The 18,693-nt window shown below is 41.1% G+C and overlaps 1 protein-coding gene across 1 annotated transcript in view; it reads left to right on the forward strand.

Annotated features, from left to right (window-relative positions):
* Positions 1-300: 300 nt before the first annotated feature.
* PTCHD4 (patched domain containing 4) overlaps positions 301-18,693 on the forward strand; it is a 185,485-nt gene continuing 167,092 nt past the window's right edge. The window contains exons 1-2 of the mRNA XM_036248867.1: positions 301-438; positions 758-1,172. Of these exons, the coding sequence (XP_036104760.1) occupies positions 434-438; positions 758-1,172 (420 nt within the window). The 5' untranslated portion in view covers positions 301-433. The remainder of the gene's footprint in view (positions 439-757; positions 1,173-18,693) is intronic.

The raw sequence follows: 18,693 nt of genomic DNA on the forward strand, positions 1-18,693 counted from the left end.
GGAGGGGCAAAACTGGCTGCCTGCCCCCAGGAGCTCCCTCCCTCCAGGTCCACCCGCCTTTCTGGGCTCTAATCGCCTCCGCTCCAATGGGCCAGCGGCACCTTCACCCATTTCCTCTTCCATTCACTCAGCGGGGAGGAAAGAAGGAAAGCAAAACTCTAAAAATAACTGTCAGCGTCTTTAAAAAAGAAAAGCTTAGCTGCTCCCCCCACACCCCAGCGCGCTCCCGCCTCCCCCCTCCTCCCCGTTCCTTCTGGGGCACGTGTCTGCTTCTTACAACACCGAGGCACATGGTTCCAGTTCGGCGCCAAACCCCACCGGGACGGAGAGGAAATCCACATCTGTGGGACGCTCCGCTCGGAACCACCTCCAGCGAGGGAGGCCCGGGGACTGCCGCAGCGAGATGAAGGGCTAGACCGCGGGATCGCTGCTCATGCGGTGAGAGGGGGCGCGGGAGACCGCGAGGGCGGCGGGAGGCCAGGGAGGGGTGGGCCCGCGGTGCCCCCGCAGCGCCCGCCGCTCGCCCCCACGAGCGCTGTGGATATTTGCCCGCCTTACTGCAACTTGCTGCAGTGTTTGAAAGAAGTAGTAGGAGCGCATGGAGGTGGGGCCCGGGAAAGACCAAGCGGAGGGGTCCGGGGTGAGCGCGGATGGGTTGGGGAGGTGGCAGCGGAGGGGAAGGGGGCTGGTCTCCACGGGGGTGGGATGCTGGAGAGGGTTAGCCCGGCGCTTACACGTGTCACATGTGATTTTTAAGACGGCCCGGAGCGCCTGCAAGCTGGATCTGGTGGAGGATGCTGCTGCGGCAGGTGCTTCGCAGAGGGCTCCAGTCGTTCTGCCACAGGCTGGGCTTGTGCGTGAGCCGGCACCCGGTCTTTTTCCTCACCGTGCCCGCAGTCTTGACCATCACCTTCGGCCTCAGCGCGCTCAACCACTTCCAGCCCGAAGGCGACCTGGAGCGCCTGGTCGCTCCCAGCCACAGCCTGGCCAAGATCGAGCGCAGCCTGGCCAGCAGCCTTTTCCCCCTGGACCAGTCCAAAAGCCAGCTCTATTCGGACTTACACACCCCTGGGAGGTATGGCAGGGTGATCCTCCTCTCGCCACCCGGGGACAATATTTTGCTCCAGGCTGAGGGGATCCTGCAGACCCACCGAGCCGTGCTGGAAATGAAGGTGAACCACAAGGGCTATAATTATACTTTTTCCCATCTGTGTGTGTTGAGAAATCAGGATAAGAAATGCGTGCTGGATGATATTATTTCAGTGCTAGAGGATCTCAGGCAGGCTGCCGTCTCCAATAAGACAACAGCCAGGGTGCAAGTGAGGTATCCCAACACTAAATTAAAGGTATGCTCCTCCTGCATGCTTCTGCCAATTAAAGAGGCAGCACTTCATTTCTTGCCCTAAACAAGCAAAGAAAATGCAGAGGTCTCATCCTTAAGACACAGAAGCTGATGCTTCTTTCATTTTGGGGGTGGGGGGGAGAATGGGCAACTGAGTGAAGAAAACGGGCAATGAATGGTATGACTAGATATTAAGAATTCAAAGCCAAACAAAACAAATGCCAAAAATGAAAAAAGAAAAAAAAAAAAAAAAAAAAAGGAAAAAAAAGTGTTTCTGAGACCCTGCAATTACATCTTTGTTCAGGGTTAATAAATCAGTGAATGGAAGGGGGAGGGGGAATCCTGAACAATTTGGGGGGTTTCTTTTCATTATGGGGCTCAATGTATTTCTTATTACTGATTACACATCCACCTGGTGTCATATCCACCTATTCGCATCTTCAGCCTGGCTTGATTTTGACATGTGGGAGTTTGTGTCTCAGTGCCCTGTGTGAGTCTGTGTCTGAGAGCAGTGGGTGTGAATGTAGTTGGGATTCCAGGAATTATGTGTCTGTGTGTGTGCATAGCAAAAGAAACAGACATTTTCTCTGATGTACTAGTTTCCTGTCGTCGTCCCATGAAAATAACCAAACCAAAGCAAGATTATTACAATAGCAAAAGGAAAGAAAAGCATCCACAGCCAACACAAATGACAAAGAATGATTATCTCAGCGCTAAATAGATTGTGCCATTTAAACGCTCAATTCAAATTGTGTTGCTCAAATGAGATTTATAAACTCATCCTACACTGTCAGGATTGAACTGCTGCGGGCAATGAGGCATGCAGTCTCCAGGTGACTGAAGTTTCAGGGACGAATGTGACTTCTAAAAGAGTCACTGCACCATTTGTATGCTCGACCCTATGCAGGCTCAGAAGCTGCACAACCAAGAATTCCCAAGACAGGTGTTTCCCTAGAAGAAGGCATTTCTTTCTTCTAATGTGTGTGAGGATGTGTGTGTTCTTTCATGGGGATAATGGAATAGGAGGAACTCCACTCTCAATAAATGGATGGCCTAAATATAGGAAACCACTAATATTTCTGTTTATCTGATATAGTGAGCATCTATACACACACAAAAAAATAATTGTCTCAGGATTTTTGAGACCAAAAGGCTCTTTTTCCTGAACAGAAGGAGGATTCAATGTACTTGGAAGCTAGGGATTCCTCAGGAAACCTCATCACCTGCCTCCTTTTAACATGTTGTCCTTATTTAAATGCATCTTCAGGCTGATAGGGTTTCAGCACCTTGTTTAGTTGAACAGCTCCTTGAGGTTTAGTGAAACTGGACATGATTCATCACCTTGAAATTTAGGTAAGAGCTTGTCTGCTTCACACTTATTGAAGGGAGTATGATGAATATATATGGTTGGGCAGCATGCTTTTCATTTCCTGAATCCTTTACATCATCATTAATGCTTGCTAAAGAAAACGATGTGGTGAGGAGTGATCTTCTCAGCCCATAGCCTTTTAACTGAGTTCTATCCCATGCCAAACATCTGGTGTAAAAAAGGTTTGAAACTGTGTCATGTATCAACTTCAGTTTGTTTCCGCTATTGAGGCTAGTTGGCAGTTTATTGATATGCATTGTTAGTTGGGTCCTTTATTTTCTTTATTCAGCAGTATTCTCTGGGTGTCAGAGCTTTGTCCATTCAGTCATTGTGGACGTTTTGTTTATCTGACAATATCATTGTGACATTTATAGTACAGACCCCTGAGGCCTTTAATCCACTCATTTAATAATCATTGGTTATGCTCCTATGATTTATTAGGTGCTCTACTTCATATGAGACAGTTAGAGGCATGAAAATCAAGGTTCTTATCCTCATGGGGCATTAAAGTAGTATGTCAGTGTTCTCACCCAGAGTTATCTGGAAGCAGGGACTTTGCAATTTGGGGGTTTACCATTGAGCCAATACCATGCTAGGCCCATAATAGGGGCTCGGTCAAAACTTTTGGTCTGACTGGTTGATTGGTCTATATCTTGGTAGAAGTCAGTGGATAATCATACAGGAATGGAGTAATTGATTATGAGGTCAATGTAATACGAGTAGAATTATTCCACTAACCATAAAAGAACTAAATTATATATTGGCTCTGTAAACTGTAACGCTCTTCTTCTGCTATATTCTAATGTCAATGTCTCCTCAAATGTGTTGGCTTGACTCCCTCTGCATGACATCAGTGGTGTCTTTAAGCTTTGATTGGGTAAATGAGTCTTTTAAGAACCTCTTGAGAACAATGTGCTCTCTCAAGCATCCAGATGTAATCTCACACAAGCTAATGTAATAGAAAATATAATTTGTGGAGTACCAGGGATGCTTAGAATCCTATCAAAGGGCCTCCAATGACCTTCAGGTTAAGAACTCCCTGGCACAGAGCAAAGTGAGATGGCTCTTGTTTCAATTACATGTTGTTTGGAAATAATTTTAATTCATATGTGCAGTAATATTCAAAGAATACTCCGACCTTACGATGCTGACCCATGCTAAGTTTGAGAGCTTCTGGCATATGAGATTTGAGGGAAATTTTTATACATAATTTTTGTTTGGCTTTCTAATTTATTTTGCGCTCCTCTGTCATACTTGGATCACCAATCTTTCAAACTCTGGACAATATGGAAAATTTTAGTGCTGGAAGATGCTTTGGTGGGCAGGGAGTCAGAAGCTGAAGAAAGATGAAAAATAAATAGCAGTGGTTGAGTGTCAACCCATGCACCAAAGGTCACTGGTTCGATTCCCAATCAGGGCACATGCCCAGGTTGTGGGCCAAACCCCTAGTAGGGGGCATGCAGGAGACAGCCAGTCTCTGTTCTCTCTCATCGATGTTTCTATCTCTCTCTTCCTCTTTCTTCCTCTCTCTCTCTAAAGTCAATTAAAAAAATAAATATCAGTGGCTGGATAATAGGAGTAGGAAATGGCAATCTCTTGACCTGATAGAGCTTAAAGGTAGTCTGAACATGTATAAACACTGACTGACAGAAAGGAGTGGTCAAAAACCTTAGTTATAACAATCATAAGGGCATCTTCCAAATATTATTAAGACACCCAAGTAGTCCTGAGCACATAAAGGTTTGAGACTTCTGATGAACATGATTATCTTGACAAGGTGATCCAGACAAGCAGAGACACAGAAAGCTGCTGGTATAGAATTCTAAACAGAGGCTCAGATAATGCTGGTATGAAAAAACAGCAGTCAGCTTAGAATAATACTACAGAAGAAATGAAACATATACGCATTTTCAAAAGCTGTGTACAAAAGAGGCCAAGCTCTGAAATCCCTACACCTACATAATGTGAATGTTGTAATTGTGCCTATCGTTATCATGTGTATGTTATTACACCTCTTAGTAGGCACAGAGGTCATGTCTTATATTCCTTCTGTACTATTCACATTCCTCCAGCCCAACCTTGTCGAATTCTGTGTAGATAGTAGTCACATCATTGATTTGTCTGTTGATTAATTTGTATATTTATGCTGTAATATCACACAATCATCATCACTTTTCAAACCTCTGTGTCATGCTTTTATTTTCATGGCATTCCAGATTTCTATAAAGTACTTTTGACCCCAATAATTTGGGGGTCTTTTTTTGTTTACCTATTAAAATCTATTTAGTATAAGTTAATACAATGTGGCCAGACTGAACTTTGCAGTTAAATGCATAACATATTGTTGAAACAAATCTCTTGATTAAAATGAGACAGGCACTCAAACTTGCTGAGCAAGAATGACTCTGGACTCCAAGGTGTATGTTCATGATAATTCAAGGGGCTCAGGTTGTTTCAGGTAATATTTTCCTGCCTCTTAGGTAGGCCATCATGACCGCACACCTCCATCTGCCTAGTTCTAAGAAAGGAACAATTCCCATATGTTCCCAGTTCTTTATTTTGGCCACATTAAAAGAAAAGAAAAGAAAAGAAAAGAAAAGAAAAGAAAAGAAAAGAAAAGAAAAGAAAAGAAAAGAAAAGAAAGAAAAAGAGAGAGAGAGAGAAAGAAAGAAAGAAAGAAAGAAAGAAAGAAAGAAAGAAAGAAAGAAAGAGAAAGAGAGAGAGAGAAAGAAAGACGCAGACAAATGTGGCCCATGACAAATGCTGAGAAAGGAATAATGCAGATTTGATTCCCCTGGAGCCTGTTCTTCCCATTAAAGTCCATAATACCACACCTCTGGACACCTGTTTAAATGGAGTGTATGTGCTTTATTATACCACATTTAAGAATAGTAACAAAGAAACACTTCCTGCTTTTAACAAAATAGAGTGTTTCTTTGGGTACATGGGGAATGCATCTTCCCGGTTTGGAAGATGTTGCTATTTGAGAAGGGCAGTGGAAGCCAGCGTGGAAACTGAAGACTTGATATCATTTTCAGAGGTTGCAAGAAAAGTTATTCCACAGACTTCTTTCCCTAATTCATTCTAAAACCTCACAAGACCTCCATGTCAGGATCTTCTCTGCTATTTAGATTTAAGCTTACTTTTTCGTATCTGTCTCTTAATAAGGGAAAACATGCCTATCTTGCTGAATGTCCAGGTGGTGTCCTGAGTGATGGTGTTTTATATACAGCATGTGATGTTTACAAGTCTGAGCCAGAGTGAGACTTTATTTCCATTTTAGAGGTAAGAAAACTAAAGACCAGGAGGAAGTTAAATTACTTCTATGAGGTCTCCAAGGTAGTACATTTAGAATCTGGGATTTAAATCCAGGTCTGTTTGGTATTGAACATCATCATCTTAACCACAATATACTATGTTAAGTTCTAGTACCTTCTGAGCCATTCTCAGTAACAGAAGCCCTTTGTACTAGGGACTAGGGCTGTACATCCAAACCATGTGAAATCCATGTTACAAGACCACTAATGCTCAGTCAGGGAGCTCAGCCTTGAAGAAGGTGAAGTGAGGCTGACCCACCCATGAGGGAGTGAATGCTGCAGTTTGGGCAAACTCCTACTCTGTGTCTACTGTGGAACCTACCACAAAGAGTTAAGAAAATTCCTCACTAGCATATGATTTCACCTTTTCTGTAACATCACATCAATGCAGAACACACCCAAGTGAGGCTCCAGGATTAACCGAAAGTGGGAATCTGTGATGTGACCCAAGGTTCTGAGCTAGGACCGTATGTGCCAGACAACAGGCTGGAGTATTTCTATCTTAAATTAGCATTAGGAAAAAAGAATGGATGAGATAGCATGGGATAATACAATAAAACAATGAGAATTAAACTGAGAAATATTCAAGAGACCTAACTAAATTCTAACCCCAGTCTTTAAAGAACAGTTGTGACATTTGGCCAGTCCCATCACAATCTGGGCTTCAAGTTCTAGGATTCTTCTGTAACATTCCACCATGTAGGACTAAGTATCATTACAGTATATTTGGGGATGTGTTCTAAAATATTTTTTCTCTTGAGTAAAGTAGATTTGCTTGATTAGATTTGAACTATGCTGTTGCTCACAGTTTCCTAACTAAAATTTTGCACATAGGTTTCCTAGCCTCTGTAACAGGATAAGTTTGTTTATTAAATTTTTCAGAGCACCCAAGTAGGCAAAACACTTGGTATTGGAACCTAGATCCCGCTCCTTGGTTTTAACAAAAACTTACTTTAAATTAAATTAAATAATTTTGGTATTTGTGTTGTTTTCCATTTTTGAAATTCAAGAATTAAGAGAGGGCTTTAAAAAATGGAACATCAATGGTTCTTTCCATTGTTCTCATTTCTTTACAATCAGCTGAGCTGATGGTGGATTCTTCAGTGGCCCAGGACCACTAAGGACTTGGGAGTGGAGTAGGGAAAAGGCAAAGACACACACAGCATGATGGAAATATAGATGGGACTACAGCCACCCCTCCCTCCCCCCAAAAACACACTTTTTTGCCTCTCCTATGTTAAGAAATAATTAACTCAGTTGTTTTTCTTAATCTGTTTTATGTTAAACATCATCATAACTGAAACACGCTAGGATGCACTTTTCAAAATATATTGCGTTTGGAGAACATGTTTTTATTTTAACCCATTAGTTATTACACCATGATTGGACCACATTGCTTTTAATTCCATTGTAGAGTTGATCAGCATATGTTCAAACCTATTCCAGATACATCCAGACATTTCTGCAGATGCTCAACATAAATATTGTTAAAGAGGATGTCTGGAATTTCCAAGATTCTAGATTTGCATAAGATAGCTCTAGATTGGACAGCAGGTCTGTTTCTTCCCTAAATGAGTCCCCCCCTCCCCCCACTTCCCAGGGTCGAACCATTGGAGTGACTCATTTCTGCGATGGTTTATGACAGCCGGAGGTGGACAGTTACATTCATCACAGCCCTGGCCCACAGAAACAGTTAGGCAATGCTTTTGACTAAAGAGCATGCCAAGTGCATTGTAAAGCACAAAGCTAATTTGCCACAGAAGTAATTTTGTTGCATTTTTCAAGACCTTGCTTCTCTAAGTGTTGTTTATGGACCAGCACCTTGCAGCTTGTTAGAAATTAAAACTCCCCAGGTTGACCTTAGTATTCCTCATTCATGGCTTGAGTTTAAAGGAACAAAAACACCCGAAGAAAATTGAGTAATTGAGCTCAGAGTCATATCATTTAGTCATGTGGTAGAGATGGAGAAATGCCTGAAGAATTATCTAGTAGCTGCTCCACAATGACAAACCCTCATCCCTGTCATCTGTAACCAGCCCTGCCACCTGGGTAAACTTGAAGCTGATAACTGTTATTCAATATTTTCCCAAAATGTTGAAATTAAATCTATCTCTTTAAGAAAAAAAAACGCAACATTTTTCTCAAGCCTGTTTGCGGTTATTTCACAAGAGTAGGAACATTAAACCCAGGTTAGACTAATTATGTTAATATCAGGAGAATGCAAGGTATAAGAACTATACATAGGAGCAAGAGTATCTGGGGAAAATGAAACACACAATTACAGTGATGTGTATTTTGAAAGTGACCTTGAAATCCATGCTTTACTCAGACAAGATTATTATGGCAGAGCCATTCATTGAAATCAAGGCTTATTCTCTGTTATTCCGGGAAATTCAGGGCCTCCGAAAGCTACCTGATGAGCAGCACTTGAAATGAATGGACTGTGTTTAGTTGTAGGGTTGTGCAGTGTTTTCTCTTCAGAGCTACCCTCCCAACATGGACAGGCCACACCTGGGCCACTCCATCTTTGCTGTCTCAAAGGCTGGCTCTGGTACAGGCTCTGGTTTTGGAAAGCAGCAACATGTTTTAAGGGTTTTCATAGCTTCAGAAGGTCTGAAAGCAGCTCCAGGTGTTCGTGGCAGATGGAGACTTGACTGCTATTTAGGGTTTAGCCTCAAAGATTACACTTCCCTTTGAGTGTTTGGTCTGTTCTCTCACTTCTCCAGGTCTCTTGATCACACGGAGAGAGGGAATGTCCAGTTCCGATGGTCACTGCAGGTCATACGAACGTGGGCAAGACATTCATATCCGTGTTCGTTTGGGTAACTATTTTAAGTGTCAGCTGGGAACAAAAGAAGTGTGGTGCTTGCCTCCCAGGAGCTTGAGTCTGGTAAAAAAGACAAAAGTCACATAGATAAATTCATAATTACAGGTTAGAGTGGAAGGAAATACATGGTGCTGAGAGAGTAGGATACTAAGACTTGGGGGTGTTAGAAATGACTTTCCCAAGAAAGTGGCTCTGGGCTGAGATCTGAAGGGAGTTCACACTCCTCAAGAGTGGGTTAGATGATAGAAGCAAGAGTACCATGGAGAGGACATGGGCCCTTAGATGCATCAGCAAAAGCCACTGTGGATGGATGTCCAAGAGTGATAATGGTGAGGGTGCCAAGGGCCATGGTGGGACTTTCTTGTGAGTTGGTGTAGAACAGAGTCTGTGAATGTGGATTGTCTAGATCTTTGCTGTACCCTATTAGCTCTTATGACTTTGCACACATATTTTAGCTTTGCTATTTAGTTCCTTGATCAGAGCGCCTACCTTGCAGTACTGAGTGGATTAAATGAGTTTGTGATACCTCAAGCAGTGCTTCTCAAACTGTGTCAGCCAGTGATTCTGATGCCTCTGGTCCATGAACCACCCCAGCCTCTGAGTAGGAAGCTCTTAGACCAGTACCTGGTTCACTGAAAGTTCTTAAATGCTAGTGGTTTCACCCTTAAGCACTGATACTCTGTTCTTATTCAGAATCAGTTCATTGACTTTCTTGTGAACTCATAATGAAATGAAAAACCCCTTTGTTGTTAACCCTCAGAGCTGAAAATCTATCATGTGGTAGTTGTTGCTATTTCCTTAGTGAGCACAGAGTGAGGGACATAAATCCCTCTGCTCTTTGCACTAAAAAGTTTGAGCTGTTTGCAGGGTTACCATTATGTATGTGATGTCTCTTTGCTAAGCACAGTAGAGGGCAGATAAGGAAGGTGTGGGAGGATGGTTTCGATGTTCACTAGGTTTGGATGTGTCCTGGAGGCTGCGTTTTTGTGGTAGTCTCAATAGAGCTAGTCTTGACAACTTTCTCCCCTCCTGGTTTCTGTGACTTTTGGTTTTCCTTGTATGTCCCTGAGGGATCTCTACTAACTGTCTCACTGCCTTTGCTATTCTCATATTTATAATCGCTCCCATGAAACGGTCTTTTTCACGGTCTGTTCTCTTACGATTCTCATTCAAGCCAAACATCTGTTTTCTTCCATGTCTGTAACTCTTGCAATGCCATCTCTATTCTGTCACTTACTCAGGCTCACCTAGGATTAACCCCTCCTTCCTTCCCAACCCAGCCAAGCTATTTACACAAGGTCATAGCTCATTAATGATCAGGTGCTGATCATCCTGCAGCAGACCTTCTCAAAGTGCGGTCCTGGCACCAGCAGCATCCCCATCATCTGAGAACTAGTTAGAAGTGTAAATTCACAGACCTCACTTCAGGTCTATTGAAACTCTGGGGGTGGGCTCAACATGCCCTCTAGGTGATTCTAATTCCTGCTGAAGTGTGAGAAGCACAGTTCTACAGCGTTAGCGCTCCACCGTGGCTGAGGTGGGAGGGAGCCTCAAGAATACTGATGTCATCTCCAGAGACTCTGATTTAATTAGTCTGGAAGTGGCATGGGTGTGGGGATTTTTTTAAGGTCCTCTTTTGATTAGAGTGGATTACCAAGGTCTCCTTTTCAAAAATCTTTTCCTTTTCTTTCTCACTGTCTTTCCTTTGGGCCCTTATTATTTATGTGAGCATCTAACCTCTCTCACATAATTTCTCACACTTGGCACCTAGCCTATGTAACAGGATCCTCTGTATTTATTGATTATATTTTCCAGTAACTAAATCTTGCAAGGGCTTCTCACTGCCTGGAGAAGAAGGGACAAACTCTCGACCATGACCACTGAGAACTTTCCTTGGCCAAGCCCCCAATTTTACTTGTAGTTTCAGATTGTAATACATCCCCTGCTACCACCAAACTAAAGTAAAGCCACCCTACACTTTCTTGTGTTCTTACCTCGATTTACACTTTTCATTCTGCTTGGCATTGCTTTTGCACTGTCAAATTCACACACGTCTCTTAAAAGCTGAGCCTCAAAGCCCATTTTTCCATGATGCTTCTCTGAGTGCTCCCAAAGGTAGAAAACACTTCCATATACCTTGGAGGCACTTGGAAGGCATTTCCCTTAATCACAGTATAAGGTGTATTATAGATCTGTCACACGTCTTTGCTAAGATACAACTGCATGTGCCTAACAAGCCAACGGGCTGGTAGCCTTCCTTACATAAATGGATTTGCCTGGGAGAAGCCAGCCAATAGGATGAGGTATGTAGGGAAAGCCATTGGGGGAATGTAGGGGAACAGGGAAAAAGCTCATCCCCGTCTCAGTCTGACATTCTCAGGCTGTGCCTGAGCCTGAAAGAGAGATGGCCACCAAAAGACATTAAAAGCTCTTTTCATGAGTGGTCCTGAGATAACTTGAGGCACAAGCAACCTAACTTTGGGCTTGGGAGACAACGAGCCAGCAGAAGACGGGGGGAGAGAAACACTTTTCCCACAGAACCCATGTGACTCCAGCTCAGGTGAGGCTGCGGGGAATCTACGTGGCTTGGGCATTGGAAGGGCTGACAGTTGTAGTGAATGAAAATGCAGGAAACCGTGCCCACCCGGTGTGGCTCAGTGGTTGAGTGTCGACCCATGCACCAAGAAGTCACTGGTTCGACTTCTGGCCTGGACACATGCCCAGGTTGTGGGCCCCATCCCCAGTGGGGGACATGCAGAAGGCGGCCAATCGATGTTCTCTCATTGATTTTTTTTTTCTCTCCTTCTCCCTTCCTCTCTCTCTAAAATCAATAAAGAAAAAAATAAAAAGAAAATACAAGACACCAAATTAGGTTTGAATTTTGGATAAATAAAGAATATGTTTTTTAGTATAAGTATGTCCTAAGTATTGAATTATTCATCTAATATTTAGATTCAACTTGGTGTCCTATGCTTTACCTGGTAGCTGAGCACTCTGGGAGTTCACAGAATCACATCTGAAAAACCCGGTTCTGGGGCTTATGTGCCAGACGGGATTCACTGCAGTTTAACTCTCAGTCCTGGCCATCAGTCAGAGGGCTTGCCGGGAACATCTGGAAAGGTCTAGTTGGGAAGTAATAATGATAGTGTAAGGACTCCCAGAAATACATGGGTGAGAATTTGCAGAGGCCAGGGTTCCTGTCTTATTCAAGTGGGGATATAAGAAAGAGAAACTTAAGTTCCTTTTCATATGTCCTAATTTGTATACTCTGGCCTTAGGAAACCCAGGTTACATTTATGGGTTTATTGAGCCATAGACAGGCTAGGTTACCCTTTCCACAGATGGACTGCTACATTGCAAGCAAAGGTGTGGCACTCTTGAATATTTGTCCAGCAGCACCAATAAAGTATTTGTGCTATTCAGAGACCATCTTATTTTCCTTCAAGACTATAAGGCTTTTTTATTTTTTTTAATTATTTATTTATTTTTTTGTTACAGATGTTTCTCCTTTTTTACCCCATTGGCACCCCCCTCCCCACCTCACCCCCACCCTGTCCCCAGCTTTGTTGTCCATGTCCATTGGTCATGCATACATGCATATAAGTTCTGTGGTTTAGCTCCTCCCACTCCTCACCCCCTCTTCTGAGGGATGTCAGTCTGTGCCCTACTTCCATGTTTCTGGGTCTACCGTATTCCTCAGACTGTTATGTTCATTATATTCTGTATATAAGTGAGATCATGTGGTATTTGTCTTTTTCTGCTTCACTTATTTCACTTAGGATAATACTTTCCAGGTCCCTCCATGTTGTCTCAAATGATAAGAGATCTTTCTTTCTTACAGCTGCATAGTAATCCATTGTGTATATGTACCACAGCTTTTTTATCCATTCGTCTACTGATGAACATTTGGGCTGTTTCCAGATCTTAGCTATTGTAAATAGTGCTGCTACAAACATATATTCTTCCTGATTGGTGTTTCAGGCTTCTTAGGGTATATTCCTAGAAGCGGGATCACTGGGTCAAATGGAAGTTCAATTTTTAATTTTTTGCGGGTAACACCATATTGTTTTCCATAGTGGCTGCACCAGTCTGCATTCCCACCAGCAGTGCACTAGAGTCCCCTTTTCTCCACACCCTCGCCAACACTTGTTGTTTGATGATTTGTTGATGGCGGCCATTCTGACAGGTGTGAGGTGAAACCTCATTGTTGTTTTAATTTGCATCTCTCTGATGATTAGTGATGTTGAGCATTTCTTCATATGTCTCTTGGCCATTTAAGGGTGGGAATCATAGCTGGTTCACATTTCTAGATCAAAAGAAATGTGGGAAAAGTCAAGTTTGTCATTTCTCTCTTCCCAGGAATCAGGACTTCCCGCACAAGCCAGTTTAGGGGATGGTTTCTGTAAGGCCAGGTCCCAGGTCAGTGAGGCAGAGCCTGAGTAATGGAGCGTGAGGACAGCGAGAACAGGGCACCAGGAAGTGCCCCTCGAGACAAACATGCACCTGTGAGGCCTCCCAGGGGGTGAGGAGCTCAGGGTCTGAACTAGTTTATGACCCCTTTTCATAGGTAGAGCATGCCTCTCTAAGGGAATAGCACATAAAACTGGCTTTAGCAACTTGACTTTTATTTTCATTTGTTCTTTTCGACCATTTTTACCTTGGGGATTATTTTTTTAAGGAATTGGATTTTTTCTAGACTGAGAAAATTGTGACTTTTTAAAAAAACTAACCACGTATTACCAGCCTGTCTCACTAAACAATGTTCAAGTTTATAATTTAGTGAACCTATCTAAAAAAATTTATTTTTATAAATACTTCTCTTCTTCCTGATTGAAGAATATTTTGGTAATTGATAACTAAATTGATCAGAGATCCTCACTTCTCATCTTTTCCTCAGTTGAGTATCCTGAAACCTTATTGGTGATACTAAAATTACAAGTGTTGACAATCTGGCCCATGTAACCTAAAGCAACATATATTTTTATTATGGTGGGTCTTATTTCTTAATGGATTGACAGAGGGGCACTGCTTACTGATTGAGTCCCTCTTTTAAAATGTGTAAATAATGACCGTGGTTGAGTAGCTCCGTTGGTTAGAACATTGGTCCAATGTGCCAAGGTTACAGGTTTTATTCCCAGTCAGGGCACATATGAGAAACAACAAATGAATTCATAAATAAGTGGAACAACAAATTAATCTCTGTCTTGCATTGTCCCTCTAATCAATAAATAAAACAATAATAAAATAAAATTTGTAAATAATGAAGAAGAGGGTGCTAAAAAGGAAACAGACAAATTTATGTTTGAATCTAATTTCTTTATTTACTAGCAGTATGACTTTGGACATGTTCCCTAATGCTTTTGTCCCCATTTTTTATATGTTAACAAACAGTATTATTACTATTAATTCTGTAGATTTTTTAAATGTCTGGCACTTTGTAGTTTCTTAATAAATTGTAGCTCTTCTTTATAAAAATTCAACATCATGACAACACCAAGGAATGATTAGAAAGCCATGTAAAAAATCACTTACAACTTCACCACCAATTCTCTAAACAATTTGTTTTCATCTTTCACTGCAGAATATACAATGCATGTCTTTTTTGATCCTGTTTGTTTTCATTTTTTCATAAGCATTTCCATATTTATCATTTTATTCCTTGCTCATATTCTGGCAAGTGATTCTGACAGAATTTACTTAACTGTTCATTTATCGTTGCCTTTGGAGTATTTCTGGGGCAGTGTTTTTGTACAATCTTTAACAGGCATAGGAAGAAAGCAAAATATTCTGGCTTGTCAGCAGACGCGGTAGGAAAAGAGCACTTCCTTATGTGATTTAAAGTGTGGCTTTTGTAAGTATGTGCACTTATGAAAGCAAGATACAAATATAGGTCAAGTTCTAGGGGAGCAGGTGTCCCAGGAATAAGCTTGGATAAAAATTAGAAGGACCTGTTATATTTATAGACCCTAATGCTGTAAATGGCTTTGTTAAGGACAACATCCAAGATTACACTTCTAAGAGTACCTTGTGGTTTATCCCACTACAAAGTAATTTTTCCCTCTTTTCACTTGGTATAGCTCAATGATTCTCATATGAAACACTTCAGGAACTTTCCAATTATAGGATGCCTGGGGCCCCTCCCCAGACCAATTGAAACATAATCCCTGGGGAAAAAGCCTGAGAATTGTTGTTTTGTAAGCTTTTTGTGTGAATACAGTGGAGAACCTGATTGAGAAACACTGAAGGACAGACCAGAAAGAGAACTGTCCTACTCAGCTCCTTCCCAGTGTACATAGGTTGAGAGGATAAGGGAATAACCTGCTTTCCCTGAGTCTCAGCTTCAGGCCCAGTCAGGGGTCTCAAAGGAGAGAGCATTCACCCTGACACCAAGTCACCATCGCCCCATCAGGTAAACTACCTCTTTGGGAACTCTGTTGCTAAAATGAACAACTTCATCCTCTTCTGTAATTCCCTAATCTGGTACTGACTAGCCAGAAAAGTGATGTTTTAATCAATTTGCTGTGCTTCAAAGATGTTCTAGATTGCTAGGCATTGGAAAGATATATCCCTTGACACTTTAAAAGGCATTGTTACTTAATACATTTCTGCAAAGAGATTAATAAAGAAAACCGTAGGCACGTAGTAAATATTTATTATTATGGTGATAGAACCAAAGGGAATAAATGTTGATAATTCCAAGAAGTATAGTACTATTCAATTTTTCAATTTTTACTAAATTGTTATTAGTTCCTTCATTTCTGTCAAGGTAACCAAAATCTCTTCATATACCGAGGTGGTCTATGTTTGCTAATTTGTAACCAATTTGTTAATGCTATCCTTTGTTAGCCCATTCTTTTGATAAGCACATAGGAGATAAATGTGTGTTGAATGAATGGCTTTTTAATTGTTCCATTTTGAGTTTTAGAAGCATGGCATTAAAGAATTCAAAATACTCCACGTCTCAGCTTAGCCAAAATTCGCTCACTCTTCAGCCAACTTCCATACCCTCTATCTTTTCACCTGTGAAAATATGATTACACTTCTTTGCTAGAAAGATGCATTCTGGTAAAGTACTAATTTTAGCAAGCTGGTGACTTCTAACTCATTCATGTATGAATCCTGGCTTTGCCAGTTCTGTGTGGCAAGTCCATCCGTATTCAACCAGTATGAACACGATGTCTAATTAAGGAAAAAGTATGTTCATTAAAGTGCAATAAATATTTAAAGTAATTTCAGCTACATAGGAGCCATAACAATCTAAGTGCCCTTCTTGGGTCAGTAGAAAGCTATTGCATTAGCATCCCAGTGGGTTCACAAATCATATACTTTCTTATTATTTTTAAATGGCAATTATAAATCACTTGATACAGTGAGGTGAAAGGGTGTTCTGCTAGTCAACATGAATGATGTGATGTGCACCACTGGCCGCTGGTAACTGGAAATTATCCATGACATAAGCAAAGCTACATATTTGTTTCCCCTTCACTGGCTTCATATTAAATACATCACCTGTGGCAAAAAGTAAAAACATTTGACAAAGTTGAATCTGTATATTTGCCTTATATTTTGCAGAGCCACATAAAAATAGGTATTTTAAAAAATTTACTATTTAAAAAAACTATTAAACAATTGTGACAGATCTTACACGAGTTTGACATGAGCATCATACTATGTACATATATTTTCACAAGGCTTCATCGAGACAGATTTTAGAAGGTTATCTGATCTACACACTTCAGAAAGCCCTGTTATGTATAATTGCTTCAATAACCCACTTACTAATTAGTATCTCTCTAGAAGAAAAGTATTCCTTCAATCTGTTTAAAACAGGTATCCTATCTGTTCTTCCTTCGGCGAAGGAGGACCCTTGTCATTACTGTCATTTTTTAACCATCTTCTACCTGCGGCTTTACAAATGGTCATTATATTCTCTTGGCCTTCTCCTCTCTGGCTGAATAATCTCTCACACATAGACCTCATTCTCCACCTCCCCGCCTTTGTGGTTTTAGCAAACTTCTAAGGTTGAGAAATTGATATGTCCCCTGAATCTTAAACACCTATGTTGTGTTCTTTTGAAAGATATATATCTTCCCTGCTCCAAACCTTCCCCTCCATGTATTTGCCTTATCTCAAGGTAATAGCCTTTCTCAATAGAGATGGGTTCTACACTTACATTGTTTCAGACTGTGGGTCAGGGACTGGAGTTACTGAGATATGTTACGGACCCTTTCTTTCAGAAACCTACAGTCTAGTGAGGAAGACTAGGACATGAAAAATTAGTATAGTACGAAAACTTGAATCTTAAAGGTTAGTCCCAAATGATCTAGAACTCTGAATAATCCAGAGTCTGTGCTATATCAAATTCAGCCTCCGCAGGGGCTCTGTAATGAAAACAAACACTCTTTATTGGTAGGAGAAGTCTTTCAGAGCCATTGATTTGAATCTGTAATAAATGTTTTCTTTTTCAAATTGAGGTCAGTAGAGAGCTGCTCTCCATAAGCAGAGAAATATTTTGCTGTGATCAATTACTGTGAAGGTTATGAAGTCAGCATAAAATCCCAATAATGCTATAGACTTAAAAATGAACACAAAACAGGAAAATTTTATGGGTATGGACCAAGAAATATCAAGATGAAAAAACACAAGGGTTATAAATTATCCACAAGACCTGGCCACAAAATTGTTGGATAGTGGAACTTTCCATGACCCCCAAAATCATCCTGCCTTTGGGTTTTTCCTCATCAGTGTATAGAAACTTTTAGGGTATTTAGGATTATTTAACCAGCAAAAATGGGGCATACATACAACTATAAAGCATCTTTTATAAATTGTGAAACAACCACAACTGTGAGACTGGGAATTTTTAATAGGGGCAAAAAATAGAGTTACTTCCTACTTTTGTTAAGGTAATGTCTGGTTTAATAAACTCTCATTTAGTGCCCACTTGGGTGATAGATCAACATTTTTATTCCCTTTAAAAAATTAGTTTATATCTTTAACAAAAGGTCAAAATAAATCTATCTAGAACAGAATGTGTGAATATCAGGAAAAAAAGGTATCTTACATCTTTACTGATCAAAAGGATGTTTGATGTATGCTTCTGAGTGTTAATGTTTGTGTACAAATTGCAGGACTCTAACTCTCTGTGTTAAGAAACATAATATGGAAATGTACCATTCTCTATTTTCAGTAAGGATTATCCATATCAGTAAAGTGAAGCACAGCATTACATAATTGCCCAGTGTATTCAATCATCCTGCATAGAAAATCTGGTTATTGTTAGCCCTGGCTGGTTTGGCTAGTGGTTAGAGTGCAGGCCCATGGACCAGAGAGTCACGGGTTCCATTCTGGTCAAAGGCACGTGCCTCAGTTGTAGTTCGTCCCCCGCCCTGGTTGGGTTGTGCAGGAGTCAGTGTGTCTCTCTCACATTGATGTTTCTCTCTCTCTCCCTTCCTCCCACTCTATCATCTGAGGATAAATAGGAAAATGTCCTCGGATGAGGATTAAAAAAAACATTTTTTTAAAGAAAATCTAGTTATTGTTATCAGTCTTAAGGCAACATTTTTATTTATTTATTTATTTATTTATTTATTTTTGTTCATCCTCACCCGAGGATATTTTCTATTGATTTTTAGAGAGAGTGGATGGGAAGGGGTAAGGGGAGAGAGAGAGAGAGAGAGAGAGAGAGAGAGAGAGAGAGAGAGAGAGAGACATCAAAGTGAAAGAGACACATCGATTGGTTGCCTCCTGCATAACTCTGACCAGGACCAGGGACTGAACCTGCAACCCAGGTACGTGCCCTTGACCTGGAATTGAACCCACAGCTCTTCAATCCCCA

This window comes from Molossus molossus, unplaced genomic scaffold (assembly GCF_014108415.1).
Source record: "Molossus molossus isolate mMolMol1 unplaced genomic scaffold, mMolMol1.p scaffold_m16_p_8, whole genome shotgun sequence".
In the NCBI taxonomy this organism is placed as follows: Eukaryota; Metazoa; Chordata; class Mammalia; order Chiroptera; family Molossidae; genus Molossus; species Molossus molossus.